The following is a 16,421-nucleotide window of genomic DNA, read 5'->3' on the forward strand; positions in this document are numbered from 1 at the left end:
CTATCTAGAAATTTTAATACACGTACATATATATATGTAGATATATATATATATATCTACATATATATATATTTTTTGTATTTGTGTTTCTGTATATGCCAAGCCAGCTGTCTCTCTAGGTATATTCTAATATCAGTATGATACCTCCTAGGTAGATGATTAATTGGTCCAAACCTAAATAGAAGTACAGTAAATATCTGATTGGTGCCGGAGTTAGGAAGAATTATGAAGAGCATATATTTAAGCAACAGTGTAGTCTGTGAAGTAATTAACAAATTTTTTTCAAAATTTCTTTCAAAATAATTTTCAGAAGTTAATCAGACATATCACAGATTGGGCTACAAAGTTTGCAGGCATTCTTATATCCATAAATGCCTCAGGCCATTCCACTTATTTCTATTTTCCTTGTCCTATGTTTAAGAAACATAGAGGAAGAAGGGTTAAAATAATGCATTAAATGTCATTTTCTAAGAAATAACTCACCGAAGAGATTCTTGGAAAAATTTGTTTAAAGAGAAGGGAGGGACTTCCCTGGTATTGCAGTGGTTAGGAATCCACCTGCCAATGCAGGGAACACGGGTTCAATCCCTGGTCCGGGAAGATCCCACATGCCATGGAGCAACTAAGCCCATGTGCCACAACTACTGAGCCTGCAAGCCACAGCTACTGAGCCCACGTGCCACACCTACTGAAGCCCGCGCACCTAGAGCCCTTACTCCGCAGCAAGAGAAGCCACCACAATGAGAAGCCCGCACACCACAAAGAGTAGCCCCTGCTCACTGCAACTAGAGAAAGCCTGCACGCAGCAACGAAGACCCAGTGCAGCCAAAAATAAATAAATAAATTTATTTTTAAAAACAGATAGATAGATAAAAGAGAAGGCAACCATGTGAGTGACATCTGGGCACCAGCTATCTGCTAGGTTCCATACTGGTGCTGTTTCATTTAATCCTCCATAACTCCTGAACTAGTGGCATCCTAACATCGGTGAGAATATGAGACTTACTGCTTAGGAAACTGAGGGACTTTGCCTGATTCACCACGTGGAACCAGGTCTGGAAAGTACTTGATGCTCAAAAATATTAATTGGATTAATTAATCTGTCAAGGTTACACATCTGGTGATTAAATAGCACAGATTCAAACTTGGGGACATGCTAATAATAATTGTGGTTAATGTTTGCCAGGCTCTTACTGTGTGCTGGGCACATGCTAAATATATTATACAGATTCTCATTTACTCCTTAAAAAAGCCCTCCAAGGGTAGATAGTTTAAGTATCTTTATTTTACAGAGAAGTCACTGGTATTATGCTAGAACTAGGATTTGAACTCAGAAAGTGTGAGCCCAAACGCCATGATTTTAGTCGCCAAATTGTACTGCTTTTATCAGTTACCTGTCATTTCATCATATGAAATATTACCAAGTGATTTGGGAAAAAGGAGTTCCATGGTCAAAAAAAATTGGGGGGAAACATTGCATCAAAAAGTAAACTTGGTTCCTGACTTCAGGAATTCTCTGAGCTTTCAGGATGCTAATGCAACTTATGAATCCTCAAGAGAAGACATAGAATGCAACATTTTCTAAGTTCATTTGGCCCTCTTTCCCACCAGGACAGTATTAGCATCTCACTGAGCCAGTATTCTGTGGAACACAGTTCGTGAAATGCTTGCCAAACTCGACAGAGGGTTGCTGTATCATCTCCTTCCTAAAGAGGAGAATGAGAAAGAGGTCCTCAAGAGCCTGCTCCGTGCCTGTTAGTCTTGGAGTCATATATTGCTTCTTTTCATGGTATTGTAAGTCTGTGTTTTAAAGAAAATAATTAGCATTATTTTAATATTTCACATCATTTTCTCATAGTGAACCAAATAAATTTTATATGAGAGAAGGATGGGGGCCCATGGATGCCTGCCTCAGTTGTACAGTGTGTGTTTTTCTACATCCCTGTTCCCCTGAGCTAATTAGGCTGATAGAATTGTGGTGACAGTTTGTTTTTGTTTTTTTAATTGAATATAGTTGATTTACAGTGTTTTAGGTGTATAGCAAAGTGATCCAGTTTTTTAATATGTGTGTGTGTATACTTTTTCAGATTATTTTCCATTATAGATTACAAGATATTGAATGTAGTTCCCCGTTCTATACAATAGGTCCTTGTTGTTTATTTTATGTATAGTAGCATGTATCTATTAATCCCAAATTCCTAATTTATTCCCTCCCCTCCTCGTTGTGACAGTTTTGCCTCAGCCTCCAGTGAATGGAAAGGTTTACCATGAGAACTTAATCTAACCCTGACTTCTGACATTTTACTTCTTATTGGCACAAAAGGTGACCAGTTACACTGTACACATAAAAATATCTGGTCGTTGTTTTTATTCTTTTGTAAAATATTTCATATGCTGATTTTCGAAATGTTTCAGGAGAGAAATTGACCTGTAGTACTTGAAAGTTCACGGATTAGGGCACTATATTAAAACAGGGTTTGTGCAGAAAAAAACACACTTTCTGTTTCTAGGCCAGCAGCTCTACTTTGGGGACATTTATTTCATACAGTGCTGTATGATAGAGACCAAGATTTATAGTTGGAGGTTGCCTGAATAACAACTCAGATAGCAAATGCCTCAGTGAAACAACTTTCCTGTGCTCTGCAAAGCAAAAAGTAGCACAATAGAATGGATGGTTTGTCTCCAGATTTCTGTGGGGTGGTATTTTGGGTTTGGGTTTTGTTTTGTTTTGTTTGTTTGTTTTCGGTTCTCTTGCAAGACAAAATGACATTAATTATTTTTCTTTTTGGCTTTAACCTAAAATTGGAAAAATTTTACCCTTCTCTCCCCTTCATCCTTCTCCCAGTATCCTCCCCTGCCACACACCCCTCCTTCTCCCAGTCTCACTTGGAACGGACCTGGTACTTTTCCACACAGAGCTACTTACGAAAACCATCTCAACTCAAAAAACAAAACACAAAAAACAAATTTGAAGACAGTCTGCTTGAATGATAGAAAGGAAATTCCTTTTACCTCCATTTTGTTGTGCCTGATAAGTGATTCAGATTTTCCTTCTGCAGAGAGAACGCAAGCAATACTAATACAAAACAGTCCCATTTCCCGCCCCCCAAAAGGAAAATGAGGTTCTGCAACAACCTTGAAGATGCTCATAAGGAATAGCTTCACCTCTGGTTTGGGATGAGATGTTCACATATTGGTGTTGAGGTTCAGTACGAGCAATCAATGGAAGGAACAGGGAAGAAGCAGTAAATGCGAGGGCAGCAGGAGGAGACACAGGCCAATTCTGGTTTTCTGCGGGTTTTCAGGTCAAATTAAAGACAGTCTTTTTAACCAATGGTGCTGAGACAACTGGATGTCCACATTCAAAAGAATGAATTTGAGGACTTCCCTGGAGGCACAGTGGTTGAGAGTCCGCCTGCCGATGCAGGGGACACGGGTTCGTGCCCCGGTCCGGGAAGATCCCACATGCTGTGGAGCGGCTGGGCCCATGAGCCATGGCCGCTGAGCCTGTGCGTCTGGAGCCTGTGCTCCGCAACGGGAGAGGCCACAACAGTGAAAGGCCCGCATACCGCAATCAATCAATCAATAAAGAAAGAAAGAAAGAAAGAAAGAAAGAATTTGGACCCTTACCTCTCACCAGTACAAAAAATTAACTCAAAATGGATAAAAGATATAATAAATATAAGAGTTAAAACTATAAGGCTCTTAGAAGAAATCATAGATATTTGTGACCTTCAGTTAAGCAGTGGTTTCTTAAATATGACATCAAAGTACAAGCAAAAAAAGAATGGATAGATGGGGGACTTCCCTGGTGGTCCAGTGGTTAAGACTTCACCTTCCAATGCAGGGGGTGCCAGTTCAATTCCTGGTTGGGGAGCTAAGATCCCACATGCCTTGCAGCCAAAAAACCAAAGCATAAAACAGAAGCAATATTGTAACAAATTCAGTAAAGACTTAAAAAAAAAAAAGAATAGATAAATGGGACTTCATCAAAATTACAACCTTTTTGTGCTTCAAAAGACACCATCAAGAAAGCAAAAAAACCCACAGAATGAAGAAATATTTTCAAATCATGTACTTGATAAGGGATTTGTATACCAAATATATAAAGAACTCTTATAACTCAATTATTTAAAAAAAAAAACCCAGCTAAAACATGGGCAATGGATTTGAAAAGACATTTCTCTAAATAAGATATGCAAATGGGCAATAAGCACATAAAAAGATACTCAATATCATTAGCCATCAGAGAAATGAAAATCAAAACCATAATGAGATGCCACTTTGCATCTACTTAGGATGGCTATAATCAAAAAGACAGCTGAGTGTTGGCAAGGAGCTGGGGAAATTAGAATCCTCACACAGCACTGATGGGAATGTAAAATGTTGCAGCTGCTTTGGAAAAGTCTGGAAGTTCCAAAAAAGATTAAACATAGAGTTACCTTATGACCCAGCAATTCTACTCCTAGGTATATACACAAGAAAAAGCAGAACATATGTCCTTGCAAAAACTTACATACTAATGTTTACAGCAGCATTATTCACAGTAGCCAAATAGTAGGAAAAACCCAAATGTCCCTGAACTGATAAATAAAATATGATATATATCTATACAGCAGAATATTATTCAGCAATGAAAAGGAATGCAGCACTAATATATCCTACACAATAGATGAACCTTGAAAACATTATGGTAAGCGAAAGAAGCTAGTCACAGATGGCCATGTATTTTATGGTTCGATTTATATGAAATGTCCAGAATAAGCAGATCTATAAACAGAGAGTAGATTAGTGGGTTGGACAATTAGGAGTAAACGGGGAATATTGTAAATGAGCTATAGGGCTTCTTTTCGGAGTGATGAAAACGTTCTAAAATTGTTAAGTGATGGTCTCACAACCCTGTGACTCTGCTAAAAGTCACTGCATTATACATCTTAAAAGAGTGTATGGTGTGTGAATTCTCTCTCCATAAAGCTGTTATTAAACACAACAAAATCATATAATTAGTGTCGTACAGAATTCCATTTATAATTTTAGACTCTTGGACTAAAACTCAGCTCAGAGTTTTAAGTGACCTGTTCCAGGGTGTCCAGCTAGTGATTGGAAATCCAGACTTCCTGAACATCAGGCCAGTTGTTTTCTGTATTGTGATTGCGACAGGGAGTTTGACCCCAACAGACCATAAAAATCACACTTAATGAATTTTATTGGTTTGCCTGGGTAACACTAGCTTTGTAACAGATAAGCCACTGAGGCTGAGGTTAGCAGTAGAAATTTAATTCTTTTTCAGGTAAGATTCAGTAGCTTAAGGCAAGGATGAGGGGGTACAGGAGGCTCTTTACCACACAGATAACCCAGGTCCCTGGGTTACTCAGGGACCCAGGCTGATGGGAGATCTTCCATCTTCTCTTTCAAGGTTGCCCTGGGCTTTAGCATCCTGCTAGCAGGCGGGGGGAGGGGAGAGTGGAGGCTTTTGAGACATAGATCCAAAGGATATTCAGCCCACGTGATGACTGGGTACTAGTTTAGAAGCTTGCATATCATGGTCCCTGCTTCCCTGTGAGGTAGTTTAATACCCTGAGAGCAGTGTTAGGGAGCCAGCCTAGCTGGTTATTCTGGGGCAGAGCTTACTGACTGTTCCAGAAGAATGGTCTTGCTATCATCAGTCAATCTTCATTGATCATATACTGACTAATAATTGATAAGTTTCCAAGCTGTATATTATGAGGAGACTCTTAGAGATCCTGCCTTGCCAGAGTTCTCGAGGAGGTGACCCCATTTAGACAGACTCTAAATTTGCTATACCCAGCATCCATTTACAACAGCACCCGCAAGACGCAGCCGAGGCTGTCTATCACTTACAGTTGTGAGGTAGGTGACTGACAGAGGGAGTTCCAAGGGAATAAATGTAACCCTAGGATGTTTACTCAACTTTGACGGCGAATGTACTATGCTCTGACCTTAAACTGAAGAGTGAAAGCGTCTGCATCTCCAAACCATGGGGCCTTTACTCCTACTCTGGAAAAAGCCTGGAGTGTCCTGTTACCACTTTTATTTTACACTAGGCTGTGAGACTGCCTTCTTTTGTTTGAGTCGTGAGAGTTAAAAATTGGAATTTGAGGGGCTTTTTGAAAAAAATTTTATTGAAGCACAAATGATTTACAGTGTTAATTTCTGCGGTGCAGCAAAGTGATTCAGTTATACATATACATATTCTTTTTCATATTCTTTTCCATTATGGTTTATCATAGGATATTGAATATCCTGTGCTATACACACAGGATTTATTCATTTATTCATTGTGGTTTATTCATTCTGTATGTAATAGTTTGCATCTGCTAATCCCAAACTCCCAATCCATCCCTCCCCCACACCCCTCTACCTTGGGAACCACAAGCCTATTCTCTCTCTCTTTTTTAAAAAATAAATTTATGTATTTATTTTTATTTGTTTATTTTGGGCTGCACTGGGTCTCCGTTGCTGTGCGTGGGCTTTCTCTAGTTGCGATGAGCAGGGGCTACTCTTCCTTGCACTGCACGGGCTTCTCATTGCGGTGTCTGTTCTTGTTGCGGAGCACGGGCTCTAGGCACACGGGCTTCAGTAGTTGCAGCACGCAGGCTCAGTAGTTGTGGCGCACGGGCTTTGTTGCTCCGCGGCATCACAAGCCTATTCTCTATATCTATGAGTCTGTTTCTGTTTCGTAGATAAGTTCATTTGTGTCATACTTTAGATTCCACATATAAGTGATATCATATGGTATTTGTCTTTCTCTTTCTGACTTACTTCAATTTAGTAAAAATTATAATCTCTAGGTCCACCACTGTCGCTGCAAATGGCATTATTTCATTATTTTTTATGGCCGAGTAATATTCCATTGTATATATGTACCACATACATATTCTTTATCTGCTCATCTGTCAATGGACATTTAGGTTGCTTCCATGTCTTGGCTGTTGTAAATAATGCTGTTATGAACATAGGGGTACATGTATCTTATTGAATTAAAGTTTTTTCCAGATATATATGCAGAAGTGGGATTGCTGGATGATATGGCAACTCTATTTTTAGTTTTTTGAGGAACCTCCATACTGTTTTCCATAGGAGCTGCACCAATTTACATTCCCACCCACAGTGTAGGAGGGTTCCTAGAGGAGCGTTTTGATGTCTTTCAATTAGTAGCTCTATGGCCTTGGCTTTTCTGGGCCTCAAATTAGCATCTGCAAGTGGTGATCCTAATAGCACCTTTCCTTATGGGGTGGGCTCGAGGATTAAATGATAATCCCCATCAAGTATTAAATCCAGGTTCTAGAATAAAATAGTGCTAATAACCACTAGTTACCATCGATGGTAATAGCATTTTCTTTTGACTTTCAAGGTAGTGAAACATTGATGCCTAATGTTGCAAAAATGCTACAGTTACAAGTCATTGGCAGTGTCCTAGAAGATGTTATGATGTAACTGTGATGCTTGGAAAACGTTTTTCTTAAGCAGTCAGAATCTTTCGTTTAATAACAATCTGTTGGGTACCCAGTATCTGTAAATACATTTCCAGGACAAAGGGATTATGAAAAGGAAGGAGAGATGGCTTTTGCCTTTGAGTACTTCATGATGTCATATGCATTCGCAATGGCTACATTTTAAGTAGGCTATAGTTAACCTAAGTTTTTAGAATAGTTAGTGTTTTCAGCCAACTACACATATATTCTAACACAGACAAAAATTAAGGTGATTATCTTTTTAAAAAGCAAGCCCAAGTCTAAAATATCACACTTCAGAGTTGTTTTTATTTTAGCTTCCTGCCCCTTGGTCCCAAATGTCAATTTATCTCCCCCACTCCTACTACAAATTGTCAGTTTACCTCTCTGCCACCCTTCATACATCTACCCCTGATTAAGGGATTATTATAAAGCAGTTATATACTGTTGTGTTAAAAACAATTTTGTACGTTTTTTCAAGATAATTATTTGAAAACAGGTTTGTTTTAATGTGAAGTAGCATAATGCTGTAATTTGTAGTTTATTTAGATTAGAAACTTGGTCTAGTGCAGTGGCTTTTAACTTGGCCAGATTTTTATCAAAAAGGCAATGTTGTTATTGATTTCTTACATTTTAAAAAATTCATCAAAGGGGTTTCCCTGGTGGTGCAGTGGTTGAGAGTCCGCCCACCGATTTAGGGGACACGGGTTCGTGCCCCGGTCTGGGAGGATCCCACGTGCCACGGAGTGGCTGGGCCCGTGAGCCATGGCCACTGAGCCTGCGCGTCCGGAGCCTGTGCTCGGCAACGGGAGAGGCCGCAGCGGTGAGAGGCCCGTGTACAGCAAAAAAAAAAAAAAAAAAAAAAAAAAAATTCATCAAGACTTTGGTACTCTTACGTTTTTTGAAGCCCTTGTTGGTTATGTAAAAGCAAACTTGTCATCTCATTTTATCAGTTCCTTGTTCTCCCAGTTTCCCCAGTCCCCCCAGTCCCCCTAGGATGTTAGACCTGGGAGAGACCTTAACATCCCATCCTTCTCATCTCCTGCCCCTTTAGCAGAGGAGAAAAATGCGGCCCAGAGAGGTTAGGGGACATGCCTGGGGTCACACAGTGGATGTGGAGCTGAGTCCTCCCTCCACACGGGGCCCCTCCCCTGGCTGGGATTTTTCTCTTTCCTTTGACCCCCTCCTGCACTTTCTAAGCTGTCACCAAGTCTTGTTACCGTTTCCTTGAAATGCCTCTTGTTTTCCTCCCTTTCCATTTCTTCCTGTCTCATCCAGTCCCTCAACTCCTCACAATGGGAAAGGCTGACAGAGCGCTTTATCTTTGGAGCATCCATCATACAAGATTACTTTTCTCTAATTACCAGTGTCAGCCTGTCACTCCTCTGCTGGGAAGCTGCCAAGAGCTCCCTGCTTCCTGTGGCAACAAACGTCATCACTTCTCTTACGCCAGCTCCTTCAGAACCTCACTTCACTATGTGTGCTCAGCTTTATTCCTTTCTTCCCATGAACCCCAAAGGCCCAGAGTCTTCTCTGGGTTTGCTCCGTGAATCAGCCATGTTTCCTTTATGGCTTTAGTATGTCCTGTTCCCCAGCTCCTAAGCGCTTCCCCTGCCTTTCCAAATACTCCCCTTTTCTAGGCCAAATCCAGATCCCACCACCTTCTCATTGTTTTCTCTATTACTCCAGTGATAATCCAGTGATCCCCTTTATTCCCCAACTTTTTCTTCTTATGCACTAACATGTAGCATTGGGCAGCATCGCCTCTCTTACATGGCTCTCTGGTTTTTCCCCACAATTGTGTTGCCTTCTCAATTATGTTTAATGCTCTTTGAAGGCAGGGCTTATGTTTATGTTTTTCGCATATACTCCACGTTTTGCATTGCCTGAATAAGTGGTCAGTAAATACTCCTTGCTTATTAGGGACTCTGAGCTTTTAAAAGATGTTGGCCAGAGCTGCAAGCAGCTGAGACGTTTTACAGTGTTCACTGCTTGGATCAGGATCAGTTGTTAATACTGCAGAACAGCCCTCTCCCAACTGCCAAGTGTTGATGGGATCGGCGCTGTTGCTGTTAATGATCTTCTGCTGGGACTGGTTATATAGGTGTGGAGCTCACACTCATAGTTGGTGATTGGGCGGTGGGTTCGTGGCAGGGAGGTGAGAGCTTGCACCCCTGCCTCTTGGGTCTTACAGTAGGGAAGGGTTCTTCAAGAATGGATAAGGAAGCGCATTATTCTCTGAGCTCCACAGATTCTCAGCACACCAGTGTGAAATGGGAACTGGCCTGGCTCCCCTCCCACTGTGTGTTTTTGAGCCAGTAATGACCTTGGTGCTCTCTTTTCTACAATACTGACACAATGTCCTAAGATTTAATCTCATCTTTTTCAGAATCCAGTAAATAGCTTCCCCCAAAAAGGTATGCATGCTGTAATAAGTTCCTGGTATTGGAAAAAGGAATGTGTCTTATTTAAAGAAGACAGCGTCTGCTTTCCGAATTTCACTGTCCCTTTTCCATGCTTCCTACCTTTCCTGGTAGTCATTTCCAGACTGAGGCAACTGCAAATTTTACTGCACCTGGGACTACACTCTCCCCACAGCATAACCCCTACAAGAATGTCCTCCACTAAGGGCTCATAAACTTGGAACTGTTTTTTTCTGTAATGTCAGCAAGACTCATTCCACCCATACAAATATGGTTTGGCCTTTTTCCTCTTTGGCACAAAAGAGAATTGGCAGAGACTCTGATAAAAGTGAAGTTGACAAGCTCTGGCTTGGAAGTGAGTTCAGTGCCTCTGGGCTTGTCATCCCCCTTGTTCTTGTGTGTTCTGAATTCTTGTCCCACCCAGAAAGTTCTCTCTTCCCATCTGTGATACCTAAAGATGTTTCACATCCTGCTCCCTTTGTTAATGTCTCCATCACAGGTAGTAAGATACTGCATCTCTTCAGTTACAGAAAGTTACTGAACTGGAGTCACCTTAAGGTTTTTTTAATCCCTTTAGGTGGATGGAAGTCTGCTTAGTTGAAGAATTGCCACCAACCACTGAACTGGAAGAAGGGCTCCGGAACGGAGTTTACCTTGCAAAGTTAGCCAAGTTCTTTGCCCCCAAAATGGTATCGGACAAAAAGATCTATGATGTGGAACAAACACGTTATAAGGTAACTGAGATCTAATTGGTTCTGGCCTCCAGCTCAAAGTGAAAGTTCAGTCTTTCCCTTCCTTTCCTTTCTTTCAGTGTTTCTATAAGGATTTTGTGGGAGATGAGGTGTGGGGAAAGGGGATGTCCTTGGTCTTTTAAGCCTGTAAATAATCATTCCTGTGGCAGCAGCAATTTTCAAAGCAAAGCATTTTTCTGTTTCTGGTCTGAGGCCAAGAGACCTCTGCTTTGTGGGGCTTCCCAACTCCCACCCCCGTTGTGCCTTCATGGAGGTCATTTTATTAGCGCTAGTAACTGTAAGAGTGGGGGCGCCTCTACCCCTCCTTTTTTCACCATCAACACAGTTTATTACTCCCCTTGTTCTCATCAAGGAATAAAGTACCCAACTGGGACTTGAACTTGTGGCCCTACAGAGTTAGGCCCCAAGTGATTTAAAAAAAAATTCTGATATTGAATAGTCAGGAACTCCTTTCCCTTTGGTGTTTGAAACAAATTAAGACTACCCTTTTTTTTTTTTTTTTTTTTTTTTTTTTTCTTTCTTTTTGCGGTATGCAGGCCTCTCACTGTCGTGGCCTCTCCCGTTGCGGAGCACAGGCTCCGGACGCGCAGGCCCAGCAGCCATGGCTCACGGGCCCAGCCGCTCCGCGGCATATGGGATCCTCCCAGACCGGGGCACGAACGCGTATCCCCTGCATCCGCAGGCGGACTCTCAACCACTGCGCCACCAGGGAGGCCCAAGACTACCCTTTTTGTATGCAACTAGTTTTAAGAATTAGTTCATGGCTAATTTGGGAAGGCATGTGGGTGAGAAAACCAAACCAAAATAAATGCCAATCTTGTATTAATAAAAAAAAAGTTCTGATATTTTACAGACACATGTTTAAGTATTTTCAGATAAAGTGATACAACTATGATTTGCTTCAAAATAACTGGGAGGAGGGTGGACAGATGATTCAAGACTGGCCATGAGTTCATAGTTGTTGAGATTAGATGAGGCATGCAAATGAGTTCATTATACTATTCTGTCCAATTTTTATGGTTGAAATTTTCCATTAAAAAGTAAAGGAGGGAAAAGTAAACACCAGCCTGAAAGACCCCTTCATTATATGTGTCTTCAAAAGGGAATTTTAAAATTTGTGCTGTTGGGGCTTCCCTGATGGCGCAGTGGTTGGGAGTCCGCCTGTTGATGCAGGGGACACGAGTTCGTGCCCCGGTCCGGGAAGATCCCACATGCCGCAGAGTGGCTGGGCCCGTGAGCCATGGCCGCTGAGCCTGCGCGTCCGGAGCCTGTGCTCCGCAATGGGAGAGGCCACAACAGTGAGAGGCCCGCGTACCGCAAAAAAAAAAAATATATATATATATATTTGCTGTTCCCTCCTGGAACATGTGATCCGTTCTCCACTTCGGGTCAGGGTTTCTAAAGCTTCTTTGAAACTTGATTCTTTATTTTCTTAATATATTGTATTTGGTTTTTTATATCAGTATTTTTTATCTGCAGGTTTTCAAGTATCCTTAAAAGTTATTTCTCTTAAAATTTCAAGGGTAACATTAAGTAGAGTTGAAAATGGAATGATTTTCCATCTATTGCATGTCACACTACCCTTCAGTTGTTATTGAGACAAAATTTATTTCTAAAATGTGTATATTGAATTCAGAGCAAATGTTTGAGTAATGGTTTATGCTAACAGTAGACAAGATGAATTGACATCTTTTTTGACAACTCTCTTTTCATCATCTAGCCTAAAAGGGAATTGAGCAAAAGTTTCTACCTTGAATAACATTATGAATAAAAGTGTTTGCATATCTTAAAATAAGTTTGAGTTTATTAAGTCATGTGTTTATTAACTCTACATGTTTCTCTCTAGAGTAAGTTTTTGGCCTTTTGTAAGATTTAAGTGAAACAAATGACTTAGCCGGCCAAAATTAAAGTTTTTTTTGTTTTTTTTTTTTTGAGGAATACTTTAAAAGTTCAGAAAAGCACAGTAAAAAATAATTTGTATCCCCCTTGTCACAAAATAAATGAACATTTATCCACATTTTAGAGCACGATTTTTGTTTTATTTTCATTACTGTAATGGTAGTTACCAAGATAATAATAGCCATGTAGATTTTTTTTTTTTTTTTTTTGCGGTACGCGGGCCTCTCCCTGCTGTGGCCTCTCCCGTTGTGGAGCACAGGCTCCGGACGCGCAGGCTCAGCGGAGATGGCTCACGGGTCCAACCCCTCCGCGGCATGTGGGATCTTCCCAGACTGGGGCACGAACCCATGTCCCCTGCATCGGCAGGCGGACTCTCAACCACTGCACCACCAGGGAAGCCCCAGCCATGTAGATTTGATGATAGAGTTGAAGTGTAGTTGGCACCAGGCCTCCCTGGAAAGGGATTGTGGGTATTTTGTTTTGATGTGTGGATAGTGAGAATCAGGCCAGAAAGACAGACCTTTAGTGAAGGTGAGACTCAGAGCAGCGGGTGGGCTGATTCTTCCCTCTCCTGGCACATTATACACCTTGAATATAAGTGTCTCTTCCCAGTTCAGCTGTGGACCCCCTCATGGCACCTTAAACAGGTACTGTTTCCTCCTGGCATCAGAGATCCTATTATTTGAATCAGTAGCAGCTTCTCTTTGGGATGGGGATGGGGAAGTGATTCCAATTTCTTGTTAAAAAATAAAATACCTGTGGCGCCTAAGCAGATGATGACATCCCTGAGCAAAACATCGTGACAGAGGGAAGTGTTCTATGTTGCTGTCGCCCGTGCCATCAGGCCCCCACTGGGGTGCACAGAAGAAAGGATGCTAGGAGAGGCATGGAAAGAAGGGAGGTGGTGGATGGAGGGTGGTAGATGCCAGCTGTGATGTGGGAGAAACATGGGACAAATGGAAACTACCCCTCTGTTAATTCACTGGAGAAAAGAGGCTTTTCTAAAAAAAAAAAAAAAAAAAGAGGCTTTTCTTTTTCTCCTTTTATTAAATCCTTGAAAGTGTCCTTGAATGGAAATTGTCAGTGATTTGCCATGTAATCATAAGTTTTTATTTTAAGGCCATTTCATTTCTTCTACAGAAATGAAAGGGGACCAGTATTAGTGGGCAGGAGACTTAGCTTCCCGTTCATGTGTTCTTCAGGTCTAAAGCCCGTCACATGGTCCTTTCTAAGGAGCACTAAATCACGGGACTGCGGCAGAGACTTTGAAACACAAGGGAACACTTGCTAACTTAGGCCCGTCTCTCGATGTACCATCTGGAAACCATGAGTTCAGTGAGCCTGGGTGCTCGCTGAAGGGTCTGCCTGGACTGCAGCCATAAAATATGACCCACCTGTTGGGCAGGGTGTCCCCGAGGCAGAAGCTCTGTCCCAAATCTCAAGGCCTCAGCTGTGGCACTGATGATGGCTTTGAGCTAAGTAGACGGGAGCTTTCATGCTGCCCCATCCTGTTTGTCTGCCAGCTTATGTACAGCCTTGGCCCTTCATTAACTTAGGTTTAGAAAGATATGCTAGGTATTAGCGTTAAATCTTCCAATGATGAGTATTGTTTCCCTGACCATTCCCACCACCCCCCTTCCAGGTCTGAGTTGCATGATCATGCCATGCACACAGGGACACACCACGGTGTACTGTAATGATTATTTTGTCATGAAGGCACGAACTGTGTGTGTCTCCTCTGTCATATCCTCAGTGAATGGTGCAGGTTCTGGCCCATAGGGTGTGCTAGGGAAATAGCTGTTGGGTGAAGGAACGAACGACAGTAGTTCGTAGTAAGCCAAAGTGCCCTGTTTCTTGTCTTCTATGCTTTATTCAATACTTCATTCAATATTTACTGAAACTCTTCCTCTAAGTGTGATGCTCAAACTTCCTGTGGGACCCCCTGATGGGTGTGTGTAAAAATGTCAACTTTGGGGCCCCATCCCAGACTACTGAGTCAGGCAGAATCTTAGCCAGGGACCCAGGAAGCTGCATTCTTAATAATCACCCCAGGGCTTCCCTGGTGGCGCAGTGGTTGAGAGTCCACCTGCCGATGCAGGGGACACGGGTTCGTGCCCCGGTCCGGGAGGATCCTACGTGCCACGGAGCGGCTGGGCCCGTGAGCCATGGCCGCTGAGCCTGCGCGTCCGGAGCCTGTGCTCCGCAACGGGAGAGGCCACAACAGTGAGAGGCCCACGTACCGCAAAAAAAAAAAAAAAATCACCCCAGGCAGTTTTTTTCTTATAGTCTACAAAGGTTTGAGAACCACTGCTCTAATAGGCAGACACACATTAATATAATACATTTTAATAAAGTTATACAGAAAGCAGGTAAAATTGTCCTAAGATAGAAATACATAAAGGATAGAACTCAATTATCCATACAGTACTTATTAGTACCGACCATGTGGCAGCCACTGTTCCAGGCACCAAAGGCAGAGTGGGCAGCAGGAGAGACATGATTTCATGGTCAGTTGGAGAGACAGACTGTGAGTAAAATAGACAGTTGTGAATTGTGATAAGTGTATGAAGGAAGAAATGAAAGCCAGAATTATTGACAGATAGCCATGGGCTTCTCTGAGGAGACATTTACTCTGAGGCTGGAAGAATGAGAGGAAACTCGTCCGTGTGGAGAGTTAAGGGTAGGGAATGGGGAGGATGGTCCAGAGAGAAGGGACCCATTTGTGAGAAGCTCAAGGAAGAAAAGAGCTTGGCCAAGTTGAGTAGCTGAAAGTTTACAGCAAGGGACAGTGGTAAGAAATGAGACCAGGAGGGAAGCAGAGACAGATTACTCAGTGACACATGGAGGACCTAAGTACAATGAGTGACTTCATACTAAGTACGGGGGAAGCTGTTTCAGTGTTGGCAGAGACATCATGGTACAGTATGTGCTTTAGAAAGATTTCTCTGCTGCTATGTGGAGAACACATTGGAGGGAGGGTGGACGTGCAGGCAGAGTGCATGAGGGGATTACTCAGTCCAGGTGACAGGTGACAGTGGCCTGCAGAGACAAGACGTGAGTGGATTCAAGAGGGAAAACAAAGGGTTAATCCTGGAAAGGGGCTGGAAATGGGTGGAGGGCAGTGAAGAGAAGACAGCTGGGTAGATGGTAGGAGCCAACCAAGAATAGTGTGGTCAGTTCTAAAGGGGGTTGGGCTGGTAAAGAAGCCAGGAAGGTTTCCATGGTGGGGCTTGAAGGATGAATGTTCCCAAGCCAACTAGGATGACCAAGAGAAAGAGGAGGAGGAGGTAGGAGGGGCATTCCTTGGAGAGGATTCAGTCTGATAAGGCTCAAAGCCAAAGAACACTAGTACTCTGGACAGTGCATTGACAGTTGCAGATGTACAATAAACGCGCATTGAACATTTAGGTGGGCCTTAGATAGGGAAAGCATATACATAGTGGTCAGCAGTATGAGCTGTAGAACCAAAACACCTCAGAATCTGGCTTCGCCAGTAACTTTGCCTCTGTGAGCTTCAGTTTCCTCCAATGTAAAGTGGGAAATTAGTAACAATATCAACCTTGTTGAGAAATTGTGAAGAACAAATGTGATCTATACAAGGCGCTTGGCCCAGTGCCTGCCTGACAGAGGTAAGCACACTGTAAGTGTTACAGGTGTTTGTTCTGAGGCTCCATGAGCAGTAAATTGACCAGAATATTTGGACTTGAAGTCAGGGAATTCTGCAAGCTAGTCTTGACCCAGAGCTCAACAAGTTAGGTCAACTCGAGTGTCTTAAATACTTAGGGCATCAGTTGCCTCATCTATAAAATGAGCAAATTAGAATAATTACTGGTTGTAAACTACCTCATAGTTCTAAAATGCTTTGATCCTAA

The 16,421-nt window shown here is 42.2% G+C and overlaps 1 protein-coding gene across 1 annotated transcript in view; it reads left to right on the plus strand.

Moving 5' to 3' along the window:
* IQGAP2 (IQ motif containing GTPase activating protein 2) overlaps window positions 1–16,421 on the plus strand; it is a 293,435-nt gene that overhangs the window by 137,656 nt on the left and 139,358 nt on the right. The window contains exon 3 of the mRNA XM_081233018.1: window positions 10,476–10,632. Coding sequence (XP_081089144.1) covers window positions 10,476–10,632 — 157 coding nt within the window. The remainder of the gene's footprint in view (window positions 1–10,475; window positions 10,633–16,421) is intronic.

This window comes from Mesoplodon bidens, assembly GCF_964165515.1.
Source record: "Mesoplodon bidens genome assembly, chromosome: 4".
In the NCBI taxonomy this organism is placed as follows: Eukaryota; Metazoa; Chordata; class Mammalia; order Artiodactyla; family Ziphiidae; genus Mesoplodon; species Mesoplodon bidens.